General features: G+C 33.8%; 4 protein-coding genes across 4 annotated transcripts; all 4 read right to left on the reverse strand.

Moving 5' to 3' along the window:
• Nucleotides 1-268: 268 nt before the first annotated feature.
• LOC108823785 (BOI-related E3 ubiquitin-protein ligase 1) lies at nucleotides 269-1,997 on the reverse strand. Its single transcript, XM_018597067.2, has 4 exons — nucleotides 1,627-1,997; nucleotides 1,478-1,545; nucleotides 1,107-1,378; nucleotides 269-1,004 (listed from the first exon to the last, which is right to left on the reverse strand). The coding sequence occupies exons 1-4, from the start codon at nucleotides 1,677-1,679 to the stop codon at nucleotides 474-476; spliced, it is 924 nt and encodes a 307-aa protein (XP_018452569.1). The 5' UTR covers nucleotides 1,680-1,997; the 3' UTR covers nucleotides 269-473.
• Nucleotides 1,998-11,169: 9,172 nt separating this feature from the next.
• LOC108827376 (ATP synthase subunit delta', mitochondrial) lies at nucleotides 11,170-12,976 on the reverse strand. Its single transcript, XM_018600758.2, has 2 exons — nucleotides 12,605-12,976; nucleotides 11,170-11,700 (listed from the first exon to the last, which is right to left on the reverse strand). Exons 1-2 carry the CDS (start codon nucleotides 12,869-12,871, stop codon nucleotides 11,356-11,358), a joined length of 612 nt encoding a protein of 203 aa, XP_018456260.2. The 5' UTR covers nucleotides 12,872-12,976; the 3' UTR covers nucleotides 11,170-11,355.
• A 235-nt stretch (nucleotides 12,977-13,211) lies between these two features.
• LOC130499881 (uncharacterized) lies at nucleotides 13,212-15,879 on the reverse strand. Its single transcript, XM_056994348.1, has 8 exons — nucleotides 15,744-15,879; nucleotides 15,240-15,474; nucleotides 14,969-15,157; nucleotides 14,611-14,897; nucleotides 14,324-14,531; nucleotides 13,990-14,229; nucleotides 13,830-13,915; nucleotides 13,212-13,616 (listed from the first exon to the last, which is right to left on the reverse strand). Exons 1-8 carry the CDS (start codon nucleotides 15,821-15,823, stop codon nucleotides 13,457-13,459), a joined length of 1,485 nt encoding a protein of 494 aa, XP_056850328.1. The 5' UTR covers nucleotides 15,824-15,879; the 3' UTR covers nucleotides 13,212-13,456.
• A 31-nt stretch (nucleotides 15,880-15,910) lies between these two features.
• LOC130499882 (ATP synthase subunit delta', mitochondrial-like) lies at nucleotides 15,911-17,702 on the reverse strand. Its single transcript, XM_056994351.1, has 2 exons — nucleotides 17,332-17,702; nucleotides 15,911-16,427 (listed from the first exon to the last, which is right to left on the reverse strand). The coding sequence occupies exons 1-2, from the start codon at nucleotides 17,596-17,598 to the stop codon at nucleotides 16,083-16,085; spliced, it is 612 nt and encodes a 203-aa protein (XP_056850331.1). The 5' UTR covers nucleotides 17,599-17,702; the 3' UTR covers nucleotides 15,911-16,082.
• Between the last annotated feature and the right edge of the window lie 168 nt (nucleotides 17,703-17,870).

Raw genomic sequence — 17,870 nt, forward strand, 5'->3', positions numbered from 1 at the left:
GTTTTTTTTTTAAAAAAAAATCTAGTTTCAGTTTAACCGAAACCCAATCGATACCCATAAATATTCATAACAATTTCCAGCGGATAAATATGCAATATCCGAAAATATTTTGAACTTGTCTATTTCGGATCGGATCTGATTTAGATTTCAGTTTCAGATTTAAAAAAAGAAAGAAAAACCAGCCCTATTTCTACACATAGTAACAGCTTTCCAATTATGCTTGCAAATAACAGATTGACACAAGATGCAAGTAAAAGAAAGATGTCGATGGCAAAAACACAATACCCAAGATATGAATTTATAAAAGAAGAAAACAAGAGGACTGCATGTGGCTGTGTGGTAGTATGTACATGTTAACCTCTTCACCTTTATTGACCTTCAGGTATGAAGAAACCAACTCAGCTGTATTATCACAAAACGATGAATTTAATTATATAATTAATAAAAAGGCCATCTTAAGCGTGGTAGGCCCATTAAGAAAAGAAAACCTCCACGCTTGAATTCTTCAAGCAAAGACAAAGCGGACAAACTCGGACAGAACCGTCGCATTCTTTACATAGAATCAAATGTCGACACGGCAGAGCCAGCACCGTCGCCGATCTCCGCCGACAAATCCGACAACTCGGTCCATTTAATTCGAACCGATCAGGATCGACGTAAGCAGATTCAGCGTCTCCAGCCTCGTTATCATCCACACCGTCTACGCTTCTTGATTCTAGTTCCGCCGCCGCCGTAACTCCGCCGCCGTGAGCAACAGCTTGCTGCAATCGAGCTTGTAACGACATCGCTTCGGCTTCTTTCGCCCCTGCTCTCACCTGCCAAGCACGTGCTTCCTTCTCCATCTGTGCGACACGCGCTTCGAGCTCCGCGTGATGACGCGTGGCTTTCTCGATTTCCGCTTCTTTCTCTCCCAATCTCCGCCTAACTGATTCTTCCCTCGTTCGCAGAAGCTCACGATAGTGTCTCTCACTGGTGTCCGCTAACATGCACCTCAATTGCTCTCCCTTTACAAATTTTTAAAAAAACTCAACTCGGTAAAAATATATTTACCGTTGTTTACACGGTAGTTTTATAGTTAATTCCAGTAAAAATATAAATATAGTTACCTGAGTTTGAAGAAATCTATCTAACTCATCCGCTTGCCGGTTGATTTCTCCGGCGAAGTTTCCGTCTATCATCGGAGAAGATGATGACCGTTGTTCTAGACTCTGTGATTGTCCCTGAGACAAACGGAGACCGGTGGATACAACAGCATTATGAGTTTGTCGACGGCTGATAAACTGCGGCGGTGTACACGGCGGAGGGTTCATCGGAGCCGCCGTGGTTTCTAAATCAATTACCGAATAATCTTCTCTGGCTCGCTTTCTTGTATCAACTCCTGTTTTTTTTTTCCGACCAAACTTTAAACCGATTTATTTCTTGAGATAACCGAATAAACTTTAATGATAACCGATCGATTTGGGATTAGAGGTCAAACCGGCGGTGATGGAAGGAAACTGAGACTTTTGCAGCTCCGGTGAAAAATCAGTCCCTTCTTGTCCGTTTCTGAGACATCGAAATATCAAACATATGAATACATATGCATATATATATAAAGAAGTTAGTAGAAGGAGGGAGAGAGGGTACCTGTTGAGGAAGAACATAGTAGAAGGATGGTGATGATGAGCTTGAAGAGCCATGAACAAATGAAGTTAGAAGAAAAACACGGAAGGAAGCTTCTGAAATGAGAATCTACGGTTGCATCGGACACGGTGAAGATTGAAATCTTTGCTTTGGGAATCTAATTTTATGTTTTCTGTTGAAGAAATATTACAAAAAGATTGTGAGAGGTGAAGATGGAAAAGGGCGAATGGAATGAAATGGAAGTTTATTTGAGGCAAAGCTTTGAAGGCTGTGTATAAGGCACATAGTAAGCATGATTCTCATTTATTGTAAAATCAATGTTGAATACTTGATTCGCATCTACATTTATTTACTTTCAAATGGAAAACGGATATTTCGTTTTTCTAGATGTATTATACTTCTATCGATTCGGCAATATTATTAGTTTTTCTTTATATAAAATGTTATAAACGAAAATAAGAAAGGCAACTACAGTATAACATCTTTAAATTAATAATCGATAAATTAATATGTACTAAAAATCTCTATAAATTAATATAATTTTATAGAATCAAATTGAGCTTTTGATTCAATTAGTATATCGATAAATTAATAATTTCTATAAATTAATAAAAAATTATAGTTTTGGTGTAATTCCAACTTTATTAATTTATAGAGGTTTCATTGTAGTTGCAAGTATCACATTTCGATCTTTGTATATATTTTAGCTTGAAAAATAAAAAATACAATTAAATTCATATAGGTATAAATTCCGTTTAGCTTATAATTAAACTTTTTGAAAAGTTATTTATAAATCTTTAATATTTATGTATATCTTGTTTTTAATATAAAATGTTTTACCTAATATTTGATGATGAAAACATGTATTTAGTTAAGTGGTTAAATGTACATTTCTGCATTATTTTCATCTGAATTTAACTCTATCAAAGCACATGAATTGAGATTTGTCAATCCAACCGATGGGAAAAAATTAGTACTCAGTGATTTATGATATATTTTAGAGGAGTAGCAAATTTAAAATTTAATTTTGACATAATTTGTTTAATTTTTACAACTTTTTTAAAAGTATTAACAATAATCATTATATATAATAACATTTTTTAAAATTATAATAATTTTACTGTTATTAATTTAAAAGATGTAAATTAATGGAATAATTAAATTGATGATATATAAACAATAAAATGTATTATTTTGTCAATTTTACATTTTATACTTTTATTCGTTAGCGCCTCATTTTTATTTTATTAATACAATTCGTATTATTCACGACTTTGATTTATGTATTATATTTTTTGAGCAAGAAATATGTATTATATTCAAATTAAGTTTTTTGTAACACATTGTTTATATATATTGTGTATTTTTAATCATATTTATGTATAAATTTTAATCAAAATTTATTTTATAAAATAATAACAATTTAAAAGTTGATCCGGTATACATTCAGTTCTTTGTAATATATGTCCTTATACCCGTTTCTTTGTAATTATATTTGTATATTCTATATCTTGATCTACAGGTATAATGTTGGTTTGTATCTTTTTTTACTTTTTATGTCTCTATAAATATGTAACATTTTCTGTTTTTCCTATATGTTAAAGAAATTTAATTTATATACATTTATATAACGTAGGATAATCCTAAAGTAGTGGTTAGTGTATATTTACAAAGAAACGTAGGGTTGTATAACATATTAACGTATGATTTTATTGTTTTCTATTTGTTGATAACCGTCTTAATGTAGTGGTTATGGTTTAAATAAAGTTAGATACATAAGAGGTTCTTTAGATAAAGGGAATAAATAGTTGCACATATTATTTGTCAATAGTTCATGATCATGTTTTAATACAATATATATTGTTTATAAAGGAGAAAATAATATTCTCTATTTAGAAGAAAAAATAGAGGTGGATTAGAATAAATTTTACTCTATTATAGCATATAAAAACAAATATAGGGATGAGTTGGAGAAACTCTAAGAAAATGTTACATATTAAGTTAATTTTGAAATTTGCAAAATTCTATATTTGAAGTTTTATGTTGTTTTTTTCCGAAATAAAACTTCATATTTAACTTCAACATTATTTATATTATACACTATGTTACTTATATTTGTTATAGTTAATGTAAATTGATAAAACTTTTATAAATACCAAACAACATATATGTAAATATATTATAGAAATATTAATTAAAAACAATTACACTAAAATATAAAGTTATAAATAGAAATACACAACTATATATTAAACTATAAGAAAATACCACATCTTGTTGTATAATTTTAGTTTTAAAATATTATAATTTAATTTTTTGAAATATTATAAATTTTATTATAAAGTTTTCAAAATATTATACTAAAACAAATATTTATTTCCTTTTTTAATATTCCTATTGTCTAATTAAAAAAATATTTTAACTTTTATTTTAAATTTGTTATTTAATTTTATGTTTATAACATGAATTTATAAAAAACTAATTTTGAAATATTTATGAAAATTAAAGTTTTAAAGATTAAAAAAGTTTAGAAATATAAATGTAATTTGTAATTGAAATAGCCAAAATTTAAATAAAAAAATGAAACTTTAAATTTAAAGTTTTCAATAGTGAAACTTCAAATATAGAATTTCACTTTTCAAACTTCAAATTTGAAAATTTGGAGTTCTTGAACAAAATAAATATTTTGAAGTTATACAATCTCTTTGAAAATGCTCTTATGAAATTGATCCCTCATAGAAAGCCTAGCTGGCTCCGCCATTGAGAGGGAGTACAGTTTATAATGCTGTTAAAAAATATCGAGTAATTTTAGAAGATTTTAGAAACAAACTTCTACTATAACCTAGCCGAGATTTCCGAAAATTTCTCGTACGCCTCACCCTACAATCATACTATATCGAGTAGAAACAAATTTTTACTATATCGAGTAAAGTATCCGTAATTTCCGAAAATTACAGATATTTTAATTATAGATCCCGAACCGATTCGATTTCGAAAAAAACCGACCTGAATCCGAACCAAAAATTTACAAGTACTTATTAAATTCAAGTGTTTAAGATTTGAAAAATCCAAACCTGAAAAGAACAGACCCAGACTCAATCCGGAAAACCGAACACCAAATTATGAATTCTAGGGAAATTGCATGTTATCCTCACTTTTCAATCTCTCGTACGCCTCACCCTACAATCTTATTTTCCATATTCCTTCATATTCTTTTAAATATGCATATATCAAAATTATCAATAGAATGCCCTTTTACAAAAGAAAATATCAAATATATATGTGTATCAACAAAATATAAATGACAATGCATGTTCCTTAGATTTTGGTGCGAGTGATTTTATGTCATGGGTTTGCGAGTTATTTCTTACGAAAACTTGATCACATCTGAGATTAGCTGGATGCTTAAGCGAAACTCAGATATCTGATGTCAAACCGAAAATAGTATATTTTAATTGGTTGGTGCATGTGCCAAGGTGGCTTCAAAAACGTTATATCTGGTGCGAGAGTAATTTGGTGAAGGTTATAAACAAGTAGTTATAGCTTATAAATCTATCTTATTAAAATATAAACATTACAACTTCTTTTAGGTGGATTTTAAAGGTGGACCTCTTATATTTAAATTAAACATCGTCCCTTATTTATAATACATACCATATACGGTTTCCACATATTATTACATGTGGATTTAATACGTATCATTATTACATGTCGATTTATATACTAAGAATATAATACGTACCATTGCTCTGAAACTAAATCTTACAATTATATTGCAATTTTACATAATTCATCTGTTTGTCCATATTGCAATTATATATAATATATAGATATAATATATAGATATCATTCCTATGAAATACATACCATTCATCTGTTTGTCCATATTGAAATTATATATAATATATATATAGTAAGAATACTAAGATACATATAAATCGTCACATACATAGAAATTAGATACTAATATATCTGATCAACTCAAATGTGCAACCATAATCCCTGCCATGATTATATACAAATTAGACATAGTATTTGTAATAAAAAATAAACAGCACTTTAGTTATGATAGATGGTGTGAAACCTTTAAGAAACAATTGGAAAATTCGAGTTAAAGTTCTTCATTGTTGGAAACAAAACACCGGTTTTGGAGGCGACACATTCTCGCAGATGAATCTGTACTTGTATTTGTTTCAGCTTTTATAAGTTTTTTTCTATTCTATTGGTTTATAAATCTGTTTCTTTTTCTGTTTTATATGGTGTAAAGATTGCACCAGCGTGCCAAAAGAATCACATTAATACATTGTTTATTTAAACACATTTAAACACATTTTTATTCTCAAAATTTAAAATTAATACACATAGCAATCATGTATAACATTTAGTACGAACAAAGATAAAAAAAAATTAACACTCGCTCGTATATGCTTATAGTTACTAGAATACGTTCTATATAATGTTTAACGTGTACGTGCATCTGTGTATAGGTGGTCTAACTCTAGCCTATAGTTGGATAGTGTGTTGGCCATGATGAAAAATGAAAGAGTGAAGAATAAAAGTGGGAACTTGGCGAAATAACAAATTAAAAATAGAAAGTGAAAAGGAGAAGAGTCGGTATATATTCAAAGGTGTAGATTTGATTAGATGAAAAATACACAATTAGACATCATTATTTTCTCTTCAATTAGGATTTTAGAAATTATGCCTTTTGTCCACCTTCACGTTTCCTCGTGAGTAACAATAATAATGCTTCACACTATGCAAGATCATATTCTCAACCGAAAAAGTCGTTTCCGTCTTCTTCAAAACGAAGGTTATATATAAACACATGCATACGTGTATATCATATGGCATATATTTATAATTGTAAGAAGTAACGGTAGATGTAAGAATATTAAACAAATAGTTTGGTTTGAGAAAGTTATCTCTCTCCTTCTCCTCTGTTCCCTCTCATCGGTTCTTACACAGAGAAAGTGAGGAGAGAAAACTCAGACCGGTGTTTTTCGGTGAGAATCTACCCATGGTGGACTTCCTTCGGCGTCACACCTTTTCCGTGGTGGTTGACTGGATTTTGATTCCGGTTGTTCGCCTTCTCTTCGACGGAGCTTCCGGCTCTTGACTCTGGCGGTGTGCTTATACTCTGCTGACCGTCCGGCTTAGATTCCAGCGTCGTCACTTTTCATGTGGTGTTGACGGCCGACTTAATTTTGTAAAATTTCGTTGGCTCAAATCCAAGATGAGATCTCGGTTTCTATCGATGGATGCTCTCCGTGGAATTGGGTATGGTGATGAGTTGGATGCGTGGTAGACGCATGCCAAAGGCGAGGTCCGGTGAGGCGCCATTCAGTTGTGGTGGTTTTCTCCGGAGTTAAGAAACTGACGAAACCCTATACGGTCAATACAGTTGTTGGCGGTGGGTCTTTTATCAGAAAAGAGATGGAGACGGGGTTCTCCGACGAGTATCAGGTGGAATACGGGGGACCGACGATCGGAATTTGCTCCGGCGTTTGGATCTCGATTCGAGAAGACGAGACGCGTGGTAAACGTGTAAGGAGGGACTGGCACGTGGATGGCCGTGCGTTGATCGTGCCGCGTGGCTAGTAGTGACGCAGTTCCCTTTAGTTGGGCTTTCGGCCCACTCTTTTTAGTTGTCTTAGTGTCCGGCTTCTGTAATGTTTTTGGGCCTTTGGTCTTTGTTTTATTTCGGTTTGGGCTTGACCCGTTTTTGGATCCGTCCCTTAATAATAAATATAGACGGAAAAAAATGTAAGAATATTAAACTCTATTAAACCTAAATTCACAAATAAGTTGAGTATGGACAATACACACACATATTTATATTTTGTGTATACGGACAAAAGGTGTAGAAGTAGAAATGTGGTGGCTCAAAAAAAAAAAAGAAATGTGGTGGCAAGAGCTAGACGGGTAGGCATAAATACTGATGCAAATGAATGGCAATGGCATCTCTTGAGAGTTGAGACCATACATGATTTATATAGTAAGTAAAATTTTCTTATGGATTAATAAATCTGATTATGATTTGTTTTATTTTATTGTATACCATAAGCACCATACCTAAACTTAACTTAGGATGTTGAGCCAATCAATTTATTACTTTCCATTTTGTCGTTCAGTTTCATGAGCCCATCTTTGTTTGTTGAAAATATAAAGAGTAGTACAAAATAAGAGTCAGTTTTGTATTTTTGTATAGTGTATATTATTGAGAAATGTGGCAATGCGCCATGGCTCGTGGCCTCACGTAAGGACCTAATAAAATGCGAAATATATTGTAATACTACTTAATGATAAATTAACGGTCCAATTTAATGCATAATGGTAACATGTAACGTATAAGACTCTTTTTGAACATGTACACGAAAATAAGATAAATAAAAACATCTTTAATTAGTTTACATGTATATACGCGATTCTTATAGGGATATATATTCATATAACCAACGTCACGATCAAGTCAATTGCATGTATATAGGTTTTTATTCATAGTTGAACAAAAAAAAGGTTTTTATTCATCATCATCAAGAAGCCGATCCGAAAATCTCTACATATGTATGTGTCTACTTTCTCTATTATATGGATTCACGAATATGGACATTGTAGGAGTAATGAGGCCAACTGGTTTTATAATGTTATTTTTTGGACCCACTTTTTGAATTTCGAAGACTAATGATTCCAGTGAGAAAGACAAGACACATCCTTCACTTGGTGGAAGACAATAACCCGATTTTTATTTTTACCTTTTTGCACATATGAATCAACTTTCATATTTTTGGGTACTAATCCAAAATCAAATCCAACACCTCTAGCTCATAATTTATTTATATATATATATATATATTCATAATCTATTTATTACCATGTTTTGGATAAAAAGATCATAAATAAAATAATTTAAATAATATACCCCAAAGAAAATTAATAATCTACCTCACTAGAATAGACCCAATGAAACCACTATATATATATATATACACACTACCTCACTATATATATTGTAACGTACCAAATGAAAAGTATCAAGTAAGATTGAAAGATCTATATACCAAATCTTCAAGAAAACAGAAAAGTGACATTGGTGGAAAAATAAAAGAAGTTTGATGAAGATGGAGTTTGATAAGGCAAAGAAGGAAAACCATTAAATAAAGAATACGATCTGTTGTTGTTATCGTTAAATATTCTCAACCATCAATCCATCCTCAACTTCTCTTTAAATTCTTGTAATCCTTTATGAAGACCAAGGACCAACCATATTTTAGGGTATTGTCAAAATAATTTAAATCCAACAAGCTTTAACGAAAGTTATGGGTGAATCAAACAAAGAAATATCAAAGTAAACCAACCTCTATAGGCTATCGCCCGAGTTGGTGTAATAGGAGAGTCTCTATGATTTTCTTTTTATTATAACAAAATTCATGAAATCCTGTCATGATGGTGGAGAAGTCTGGTCATTAAGCTTGATAGTAAATTTTGATTTGATACGTTATCCGTTTTGATTCAAATGAAAAAAAAAAATATCTGTAAGAAATAAAATAAATTATAAATATTAATATATTTAGAAATAAATATCTAATTGATCTGTTATATGTAATTATATACATATATTTAATGAATTATACATATAAGTTATATAATAGTATATTTATACAAGTTCTACGATATTTTATTTATTAAATTAGGTGTTTTTCTGCATAGTGTACAAAAATAAAAGTTTTAAAATTTAAATTATATTTAAAAAATGATATTTGTTAACTTTTAGATTTTATTATTTGTTTAAAATATTTAATTTTATATTTTAGTTTCATTATATGTCAAAATTAAGATAAAATAAACCATTTTAATTTAATTTCAATTTAATTATATGTATGTATTTAAAATTATAATCTTGGAATTTTTATCTATATTTTGGTTAAAATATATTAAATCAATAAGATTAAGAGAAAATTTTCTAGGTATATGTTTATCAAAACGTAAAACCAAATAATATCTTTTAAATTTGTAAATATTAAAAGAAACTAATGGTATTAGGACTAGAAAATTACAATTTTTAGAAAACTGCATTGAATTTTGAAGAATTTTTTAGTTATAAAATTAAACAATTTCAAAAAGAAATAGCATTTCAAAATTTCAAATATTATTTTATTTGTATTTCTGTTATTATATTATTTATTGTTATATTAATAATGTTCTATGAATTAGTTCCATATTTAAAAAAACTTATAAAAAATATAAATCAACATTAAATTAAATGTATGTCATGCCACAATTACATCAAGCCATGTCATCATTGTTACTAGACTATATTATCATTTTCTTTTAAAATCATGTGGTGATGACATATGACAAATTACATCCTAAATAATGTATAAGAGATTTATTACATTAATTATTAGTATTTAAAAATAAAATAAAATTTTATCTTTTTGTGATAAATATATTATATATTATTTTCGTTTTTAAATTTTATTTCCACAGATCAGTCGGATATCTGGTTAAAATCTAAAAAATTGGGATATTCGAAATACTAAATATCAAAATGGCAGACAGATCCATGTTATAGGAAGGGATGTCACCTGATACATGTTTGATATAAATGCTAATGAGTTTATTCTATTGTTACGACGAGAAGGTAGTTTAGTTAGCTAGAAGTTTTCTCTCCTGACCCTTCATTCTTGAGTTCAAATCTTTCAAGCCTACCTTTTAGTCTTTTACTAATTTTTTATTTAAAAATGTTTTAAACTGGGCTTACTTTTGATACCTCTTAAAACAAGATTGGATTTGCTATTAAGATAGCTACATATCAAATCGAATAGGAAAATTCAGAAAATATATCGATTCCCGGATACTTCAAAATCTCTGGATATTTTAGTCATTTGAAAGAAACTATCGACCATCGATATACAGTTTCTTGATACTTCAAAAAAGATCTGGTTTTTAGCCTTCTTTTGTAAATCTCCCATGGGACCTATATGATATTTTTCTTTTGTTACAAAATTTTGCATGAAAATTAGATCGCATAACTATAGTAATTCATATGTTGTTTTATATACTTACCTTTTAATGCTAAAAATAAAATATTATTACGCAAAAGAAGATAAGTATATAAAATGTAATGAATTATAATTTTTGTACATATAATTTAGATTGTATGTGTAATAGATATTTGATAAGAATTATTGTTTTATTTTTAAGATGATTTTAACCTGTGCATTTTGAAAATCTAATAGATAGATATGATATTATGAAAGTTGTATCTCCGTATTAAAAAATAAAACAAAAATATTTTTCCGCTACAATAAATTTAGTTAGAATTAAAAAATCATTAATAAAAACTTTTTGAATTTCTAAAGAGATTTAAATGGATTTTTAAAAATTTTAAATCAATAATAATAGATTTTACTAAGCTAGGCTTAAAGATCAATGAACCAATAGAATAGAATAGAATCTCAAAATTCTCAAAGGTGATGAGAATTCACATACTAATAAACCCCTCTACCCCTAGTCTCTCAACACAAACAAGTAGAAAAAATCTGAACGCAAGAAACTTGTTGTTGGTTTGTGCCTTCCACAAATTCTTTTATTATTCAAACAAACTCCAACACAGTTAAAACAAGGAAAAATCATCCTTTGTTGTAGTAATAAAAAGGGGGACTTACGTTAATCATTTGTAAACCCAAATGATTTTGTTTTAATGAGAGAGAGAAAGAGAAGCTTTTATTAGCCTGAGAGAGCTGCGTTCATAGCACTGTGAACTTCGACACCAATCTGTGCTTCAGCTTTCTCAAGGTCCGTTGTGGCAGAAGCAAGTTTCTGTGTGAACTCAGCTAAACCCTTTTGGACTTGACCTGCGTCAATGTTCTCAAGCGGCACGGCCTCAACCGCTATGATGTCAGCGACGGAGTTTGCGTGGAGAAACGCAAAACCACTGCTCACGAAGTATTTCTTTATGTCGGTGCCTTCGTGAACGGACATGATACCGGGTTTCAGCTCAGCGATTGTTGGAACGTGTCCAGGCAACACACCCATTTGTCCTGTTGTCGCGGGGATGATGACCATGTCGACCTTGATGTAGACAAAAGAGAAAACAATAAACTTTTAGTCAATGATTGAATATAGAAATGACACCAATCAAGAAGCAGAGGTTAGTTTAGGGTTTTATATTGAACATATGGAGATGATTATATCCCCAGACTTGCTCAATGCATCAGGAAGCAAGTCTGGGATGAATTAACATCTGTCAATGGATTGATTATACACGAAGAGATACCACACTGCACTACGTTCAGCATACTGATATATTCATTCATCTGTAAACTAATAAGTCTATGAGAATCTGAATACTAAACGATAAAAGCAACGAACATAATACTACTTGCCATGGAGATGAACTCATGAAAATTAAAGCTATAACTGACGTTCAGTGTACATTAAACATGTATGAATAGAAAAGAAAAAAAACGCATTTTACATCAAAATATCACATATATCAACAGTCAAACACACTTAGGTTTTTCCAGATATAACGTAGGACTGATACTAGCCATGAATCTCACGGTTTAAAGAAATATGAAACTTGATTATTTTTTCAATCCCACTATATCACAAACCAGATCATTACTACGAATCTCTCAAAAGAGTTGCAATGAAAACAACTAGTTTTGATGATTGATTAACAAAGAGTTTTACAGGCAGTGAACTAGTCTCAACTTCTCAGCGACGAAATCTAACAAAGAAACTCACTCCAGAACTGTTCATTCTTGAAAGACATTCATTATCATTCTGTGAGGACTCTCAGCTTTCGCCAATATAACCCTAAACTACAAGCACATTTCGATACATTACCATTAATCAAATCCGAAATGCTGTGATGAGAGAGAGACTTTTCCACAAATCCACCATCCAGATGCATACTATAGACAGAAACGATGGAGCATCCAACCCTAGAAACGGAAATGGGGAAACTGACCTCTTTCTCGGAAAGCTCAGATGCGTAAGGGAGGACGAAATTGACGGTGAGCTTCGTCGGAATCGAAGAGGCAGTCGACGGACGAGGCTTCATGAAGGAAGAAGGAGTCTGAGGCGGGTCCATGTTCGGCGCGACTTTCTTCCATGACTCCACGAATGTCGAATCGATCGTCGACGGAAGCTCCGTTGAAAAGGCACGAGCCGTCGCCGATTTGGAGGATGCGGCGGTGACGGATCGGGAGAGGAGGCGGGAACCTTGTCTCAACATGGCGGCGATTTGGAGTCTCGGGTAAATGTTTGCAGATGAGACGAGAGAGAGAGAGAGTCGATCCTTGAGATTCTCAGCTCCTCAAGTGTTCTCGGAGTCTGAAGTTCACGCGCTTTGGTTGCGCGTATTTTGTAGCTTCGGCCCACGTAAAAACTTGGAAAGGCCTAGTCTTAAGACAGTTAAGCCCACTTAACAGTCAATCCTGTTGTTGTTGAGAGAAATATCAGATACTGTTGTTGACAATGTTATAGTGTGGTGGATATTGCCAGATCAGGTGTAGAATTCGAATTTAGTTGAATGTTTCAAATTGTTCTGCCTTTATATCAAAATTTCAATAAAATTAGATTTGAACGTATAATATATACTGAACTTTTTACATCATGCATAAATAGAATAAGTTAACTTTCAGTTTGGTTTTAGGATTATTGATCTCCATCTAAACTCTCTAGTTTATAAAACTAGCGTTTCATCTGGCAAAACCTACACCAGATAACCCACCTAACAGTGAGAAGCGAGAACTACCTACTTGTACTTCTTTTAGCAGATTTACATGATAAATAATATGCCATCTACTCATTTCGTTCGTCAAGCTCCAGATTCATATGCCCAGAACGTGTCTGGATCGGGACAAAGAAGAGAAAAGTCTGATACTTCCAGATTCGCGACGTGCCAATCAAGGAACCAAGCTTGTATCCACTTGAGTAACAAGAGTATTGTTGGTAATACCCACCACTTATCATCATCTCTGCCCAAATACATACACCAAAAATTACAAAATTATGTACTGAATATAGTAACAAATAAGAGAAGTTTGATGTTCCATAAACAAAAGATTAAAACTAAAGACCAATTACGATCAAAAGTTCTTTATGTGGGAAAATTAAAGAAGACACAAGAACAAATGTGGGATAATTAAAGAAGACACACGAAAAACACACAGAAACACTATTTTTATTACCTTATGGCGTTCCAAATGTTTGTCTTATCACTTAGTTGGCCAGAGAAAAAAACGGAATGAATGACACCGCAAACGAAAGCCATAATCTGCAAAAATAATTGGGAATAAGAGATATTAGAGAGAGAGAGAACGATGTCAGGTTGTTGCGGTATCAACTTACGACGTTGGTTAGAGATGTAGCGTTCCAAAGGGCGTAGACACGAGTAAGTGAAGCTCTTCTAATTTCTTTACTTAATAACGCGTTAAGGCCAGCCGGGAATGGGCAAAGCAGAGCGAGAGGGAGAATCACGAGGATAGCGAGAAAGGCTGCAAGAGCAAGCCAATAGAACTGAAGCAATGCAAGGACCGTGACTGAAAGATCCGCAAGAAGAAGGATGGAGATCAAACGTAGAAGGGTATCCTGCATTGCATACACCACATGAAGATTTTGCTTTATATTAAATCAAAAAGATAAATCTGGAGAATGATTATTAAGGAGTGGAGAATATGTAAACCTGACGACCAACGGGTCGTGTATTGTTTAATAAGAGAGAGAATGGATAAAGTAAGTCCCTTCTGTACTCCAAAGATTGTAATGAAATCTCGTTGATGAGACCTCCGTTTATTCCACCATTGATTCTCTTCCGAGATAACCCATGTCTTGGTTGGATCAAGTCTTGTTGCAACTCGATAAGAGAATTGCTGGGACATGCAGAGCTGTTCCTGGAAAACGGAGTTACCATCAAGTAGGTTAAGTTTCTTAGCAGTGCGTCAAAGAGATGCACAATCTATTATGGCTCACCGAGGGGACTCGTCGTCACTTCTGCTGAATGAAACTGATTGGTTTACAGTGTTCAGAGGAAAATCGCCAACAAAAACCAAGATACCAAGTTGGTAATATCCAGAAGCTGTAGCTTGAAACCATCCAAGCTCAATTCTTACTCCGTGGAATTCGAGTTGAGGATTTCCATGGCTGTTTACCCACCTAATGACAGGAAGTAATGCTGAACGAATTGATCCATGCCTCACAGTCCTTAGCTGTGCGTTTAACCCGGCAACAAAGCGGTGCCAAACACTTGGCGGTATGTGCTGGAATAGTGATTTGGAGCCTTTAGGAGATTCTCAGAGTTCAAATAAAATACAGAGAGAAGTAAGCTAACCTGGCCTAGAAGATTTGTTAAGAGTGCGTCACTATGAAGACTATAGGGTGACATATAACTTCCATCTCCACCAAAAAGTATGCACATGGGGAATCTTTTCTGTATAATAGAGACCATATCTACACGCTTCTCGTCACCGCCAAGAAAAAAGTCTACGTATGCAACCATCAGATCCGGAGTGGCTCCCACCTGTTTAGACGTTGGTCACAGATAGTCAGAATAGCTGATTGTGAAGCAACGAGTATAACATTAGATAATAAGGAAGCCGAACCTTCATGCCTTTGTAGAGAGCTCTAGACCTGCATGAGCGGAGGCAAGAATGGTCATATTGAGATTTTACGTATTGCTGAAGGCGATGAATTTTTCTCCTTCGACGCCATTGTTTCCAAGACCAGGCGCAAGGATTTGCGAGAACTGACAATATGCTGTGCACAGACCCTTCCCACCAATCATACGCAGCGGTAGAGTTGACCTCATCAATAAATCTGTTAAAAGCATCCTCGTACCTGCAAACAAGAAGTGTACAGAACAATGAGTGGACATGCCATGTAATGAAATGAGCCAAACGTCAATGTCACACTGGCTAGCAACGAGTAGGACTTAAGAAAAATGAAAAGGTGAAAGAGAAAAGCACATAGTTGTTGTAAATAAAACAAGTAGCACAAAAAAGAGAAGCGACTATCTCAATCAAGAGTTTTTAGCTCAACCACTTCATTCATACACTCAGTGGCATCTAATCGCAAAATAATTTGACCCAGTCAAGTTGTATCCTTACACCATCTCGATGATTGCATGGGGACGAGAGTAAGGGAGATGCCAAGGTTCCCTGAAAGTGTTTGGACCCATGAAGTACATACGGTAAGCGTGGGTTTGTGTAACGTCAGATTTTGCGCCTCGGACCTAGAACGATTTGGACCCATGAAGTTGTATCCTTACACCATCTTGTTGTTGGTTTGTGCCTTCCACAAATTCTTTTATTATTCAAACAAACTCCAACACAGTTAAAACAAGGAAAAATCATCCTTTGTTGTAGTAATAAAAAGGGGGACTTACGTTAATCATTTGTAAACCCAAATGATTTTGTTTTAATGAGAGAGAGAAAGAGAAGCTTTTATTAGCCTGAGAGAGCTGCGTTCATAGCACTGTGAACTTCGACACCAATCTGTGCTTCAGCTTTCTCAAGGTCCGTTGTGGCAGAAGCAAGTTTCTGTGTGAACTCAGCTAAACCCTTTTGGACTTGACCTGCGTCAATGTTCTCAAGCGGCACGGCCTCAACCGCTATGATGTCAGCGACGGAGTTTGCGTGGAGAAACGCAAAACCACTGCTCACGAAGTATTTCTTTATGTCGGTGCCTTCGTGAACGGACATGATACCGGGTTTCAGCTCAGCGATTGTTGGAACGTGTCCAGGCAACACACCCATTTGTCCTGTTGTCGCGGGGATGATGACCATGTCGACCTTGATGTAGACAAAAGAGAAAACAATAAACTTTTAGTCAATGATTGAATATAGAAATGACACCAATCAAGAAGCAGAGGTTAGTTTAGGGTTTTATATTGAACATATGGAGATGATTATATCCCCAGACTTGCTCAATGCATCAGGAAGCAAGTCTGGGATGAATTAACATCTGTCAATGGATTGATTATACACGAAGAGATACCACACTGCACTACGTTCAGCATACTGATATATTCATTCATCTGTAAACTAATAAGTCTATGAGAATCTGAATACTAAACGATAAAAGCAACGAACATAATACTACTTGCCATGGAGATGAACTCATGAAAATTAAAGCTATAACTGACGTTCAGTGTACATTAAACATGTATGAATAGAAAAGAAAAAAAACGCATTTTACATCAAAATATCACATATATCAACAGTCAAACACACTTAGGTTTTTCCAGATATAACGTAGGACTGATACTAGCCATGAATCTCACGGTTTAAAGAAATATGAAACTTGATTATTTTTTCAATCCCACTATATCACAAACCAGATCATTACTACGAATCTCTCAAAAGAGTTGCAATGAAAACAACTAGTTTTGATGATTGATTAACAAAGAGTTTTACAGGCAGTGAACTAGTCTCAACTTCTCAGCGACGAAATCTAACAAAGAAACTCACTCCAGAACTGTTCATTCTTGAAAGACATTCATTATCATTCTGTGAGGACTCTCAGCTTTCGCCAATATAACCCTAAACTACAAGCACATTTCGATACATTACCATTAATCAAATCCGAAATGCTGTGATGAGAGAGAGACTTTTCCACAAATCCACCATCCAGATGCATACTATAGACAGAAACGATGGAGCATCCAACCCTAGAAACGGAAATGGGGAAACTGACCTCTTTCTCGGAAAGCTCAGATGCGTAAGGGAGGACGAAATTGACGGTGAGCTTCGTCGGAATCGAAGAGGCAGTCGACGGACGAGGCTTCATGAAGGAAGAAGGAGTCTGAGGCGGGTCCATGTTCGGCGCGACTTTCTTCCATGACTCCACGAATGTCGAATCGATCGTCGACGGAAGCTCCGTTGAAAAGGCACGAGCCGTCGCCGATTTGGAGGATGCGGCGGTGACGGATCGGGAGAGGAGGCGGGAACCTTGTCTCAACATGGCGGCGATTTGGAGTCTCGGGTAAATGTTTGCAGATGAGACGAGAGAGAGAGAGAGTCGATCCTTGAGATTCTCAGCTCCTCAAGTGTTCTCGGAGTCTGAAGTTCACGCGCTTTGGTTGCGCGTATTTTGTAGCTTCGGCCCACGTAAAAACTTGGAAAGGCCTAGTCTTAAGACAGTTAAGCCCACTTAACAGTCAATCCTGTTGTTGTTGAGAGAAATATCAGATACTGTTGTTGACAATGTTATAGTGTGGTGGATATTGCCAGATC

The sequence above is a fragment of the Raphanus sativus genome, chromosome 9, assembly GCF_000801105.2.
Source record: "Raphanus sativus cultivar WK10039 chromosome 9, ASM80110v3, whole genome shotgun sequence".
Classification (NCBI taxonomy): Eukaryota; Viridiplantae; Streptophyta; class Magnoliopsida; order Brassicales; family Brassicaceae; genus Raphanus; species Raphanus sativus.

What these genes read in the sequence shown, in the direction of transcription:
- LOC108823785 (XM_018597067.2), bottom strand. Translation starts at nt 1,679, where the DNA reads ATGGCTCTTCAAGCTCATCATCACCATCCTTCTACTATGTTCTTCCTC. An exon ending in ACTATGTTCTTCCTCAACAG is followed by an intron (nt 1,546 to 1,626) that starts GTACCCTCTCTC and finishes TCGATGTCTCAG; the next exon opens with AAACGGACAAGAAGGGACTG. An exon ending in ATAGATTTCTTCAAACTCAG is followed by an intron (nt 1,005 to 1,106) that starts GTAACTATATTT and finishes AAATTTGTAAAG; the next exon opens with GGAGAGCAATTGAGGTGCAT.
- LOC108827376 (XM_018600758.2), bottom strand. Translation starts at nt 12,871, where the DNA reads ATGTTGAGACAAGGTTCCCGCCTCCTCTCCCGATCCGTCACCGCCGCA. An exon ending in CTGAGCTTTCCGAGAAAGAG is followed by an intron (nt 11,701 to 12,604) that starts GTCAGTTTCCCC and finishes GTCTACATCAAG; the next exon opens with GTCGACATGGTCATCATCCC.
- LOC130499881 (XM_056994348.1), bottom strand. Translation starts at nt 15,823, where the DNA reads ATGTACTTCATGGGTCCAAACACTTTCAGGGAACCTTGGCATCTCCCT. An exon ending in CATGCAATCATCGAGATGGT is followed by an intron (nt 15,475 to 15,743) that starts GTAAGGATACAA and finishes TCTTGTTTGCAG; the next exon opens with GTACGAGGATGCTTTTAACA. An exon ending in CTCTCTACAAAGGCATGAAG is followed by an intron (nt 15,158 to 15,239) that starts GTTCGGCTTCCT and finishes ACGTCTAAACAG; the next exon opens with GTGGGAGCCACTCCGGATCT.
- LOC130499882 (XM_056994351.1), bottom strand. Translation starts at nt 17,598, where the DNA reads ATGTTGAGACAAGGTTCCCGCCTCCTCTCCCGATCCGTCACCGCCGCA. An exon ending in CTGAGCTTTCCGAGAAAGAG is followed by an intron (nt 16,428 to 17,331) that starts GTCAGTTTCCCC and finishes GTCTACATCAAG; the next exon opens with GTCGACATGGTCATCATCCC.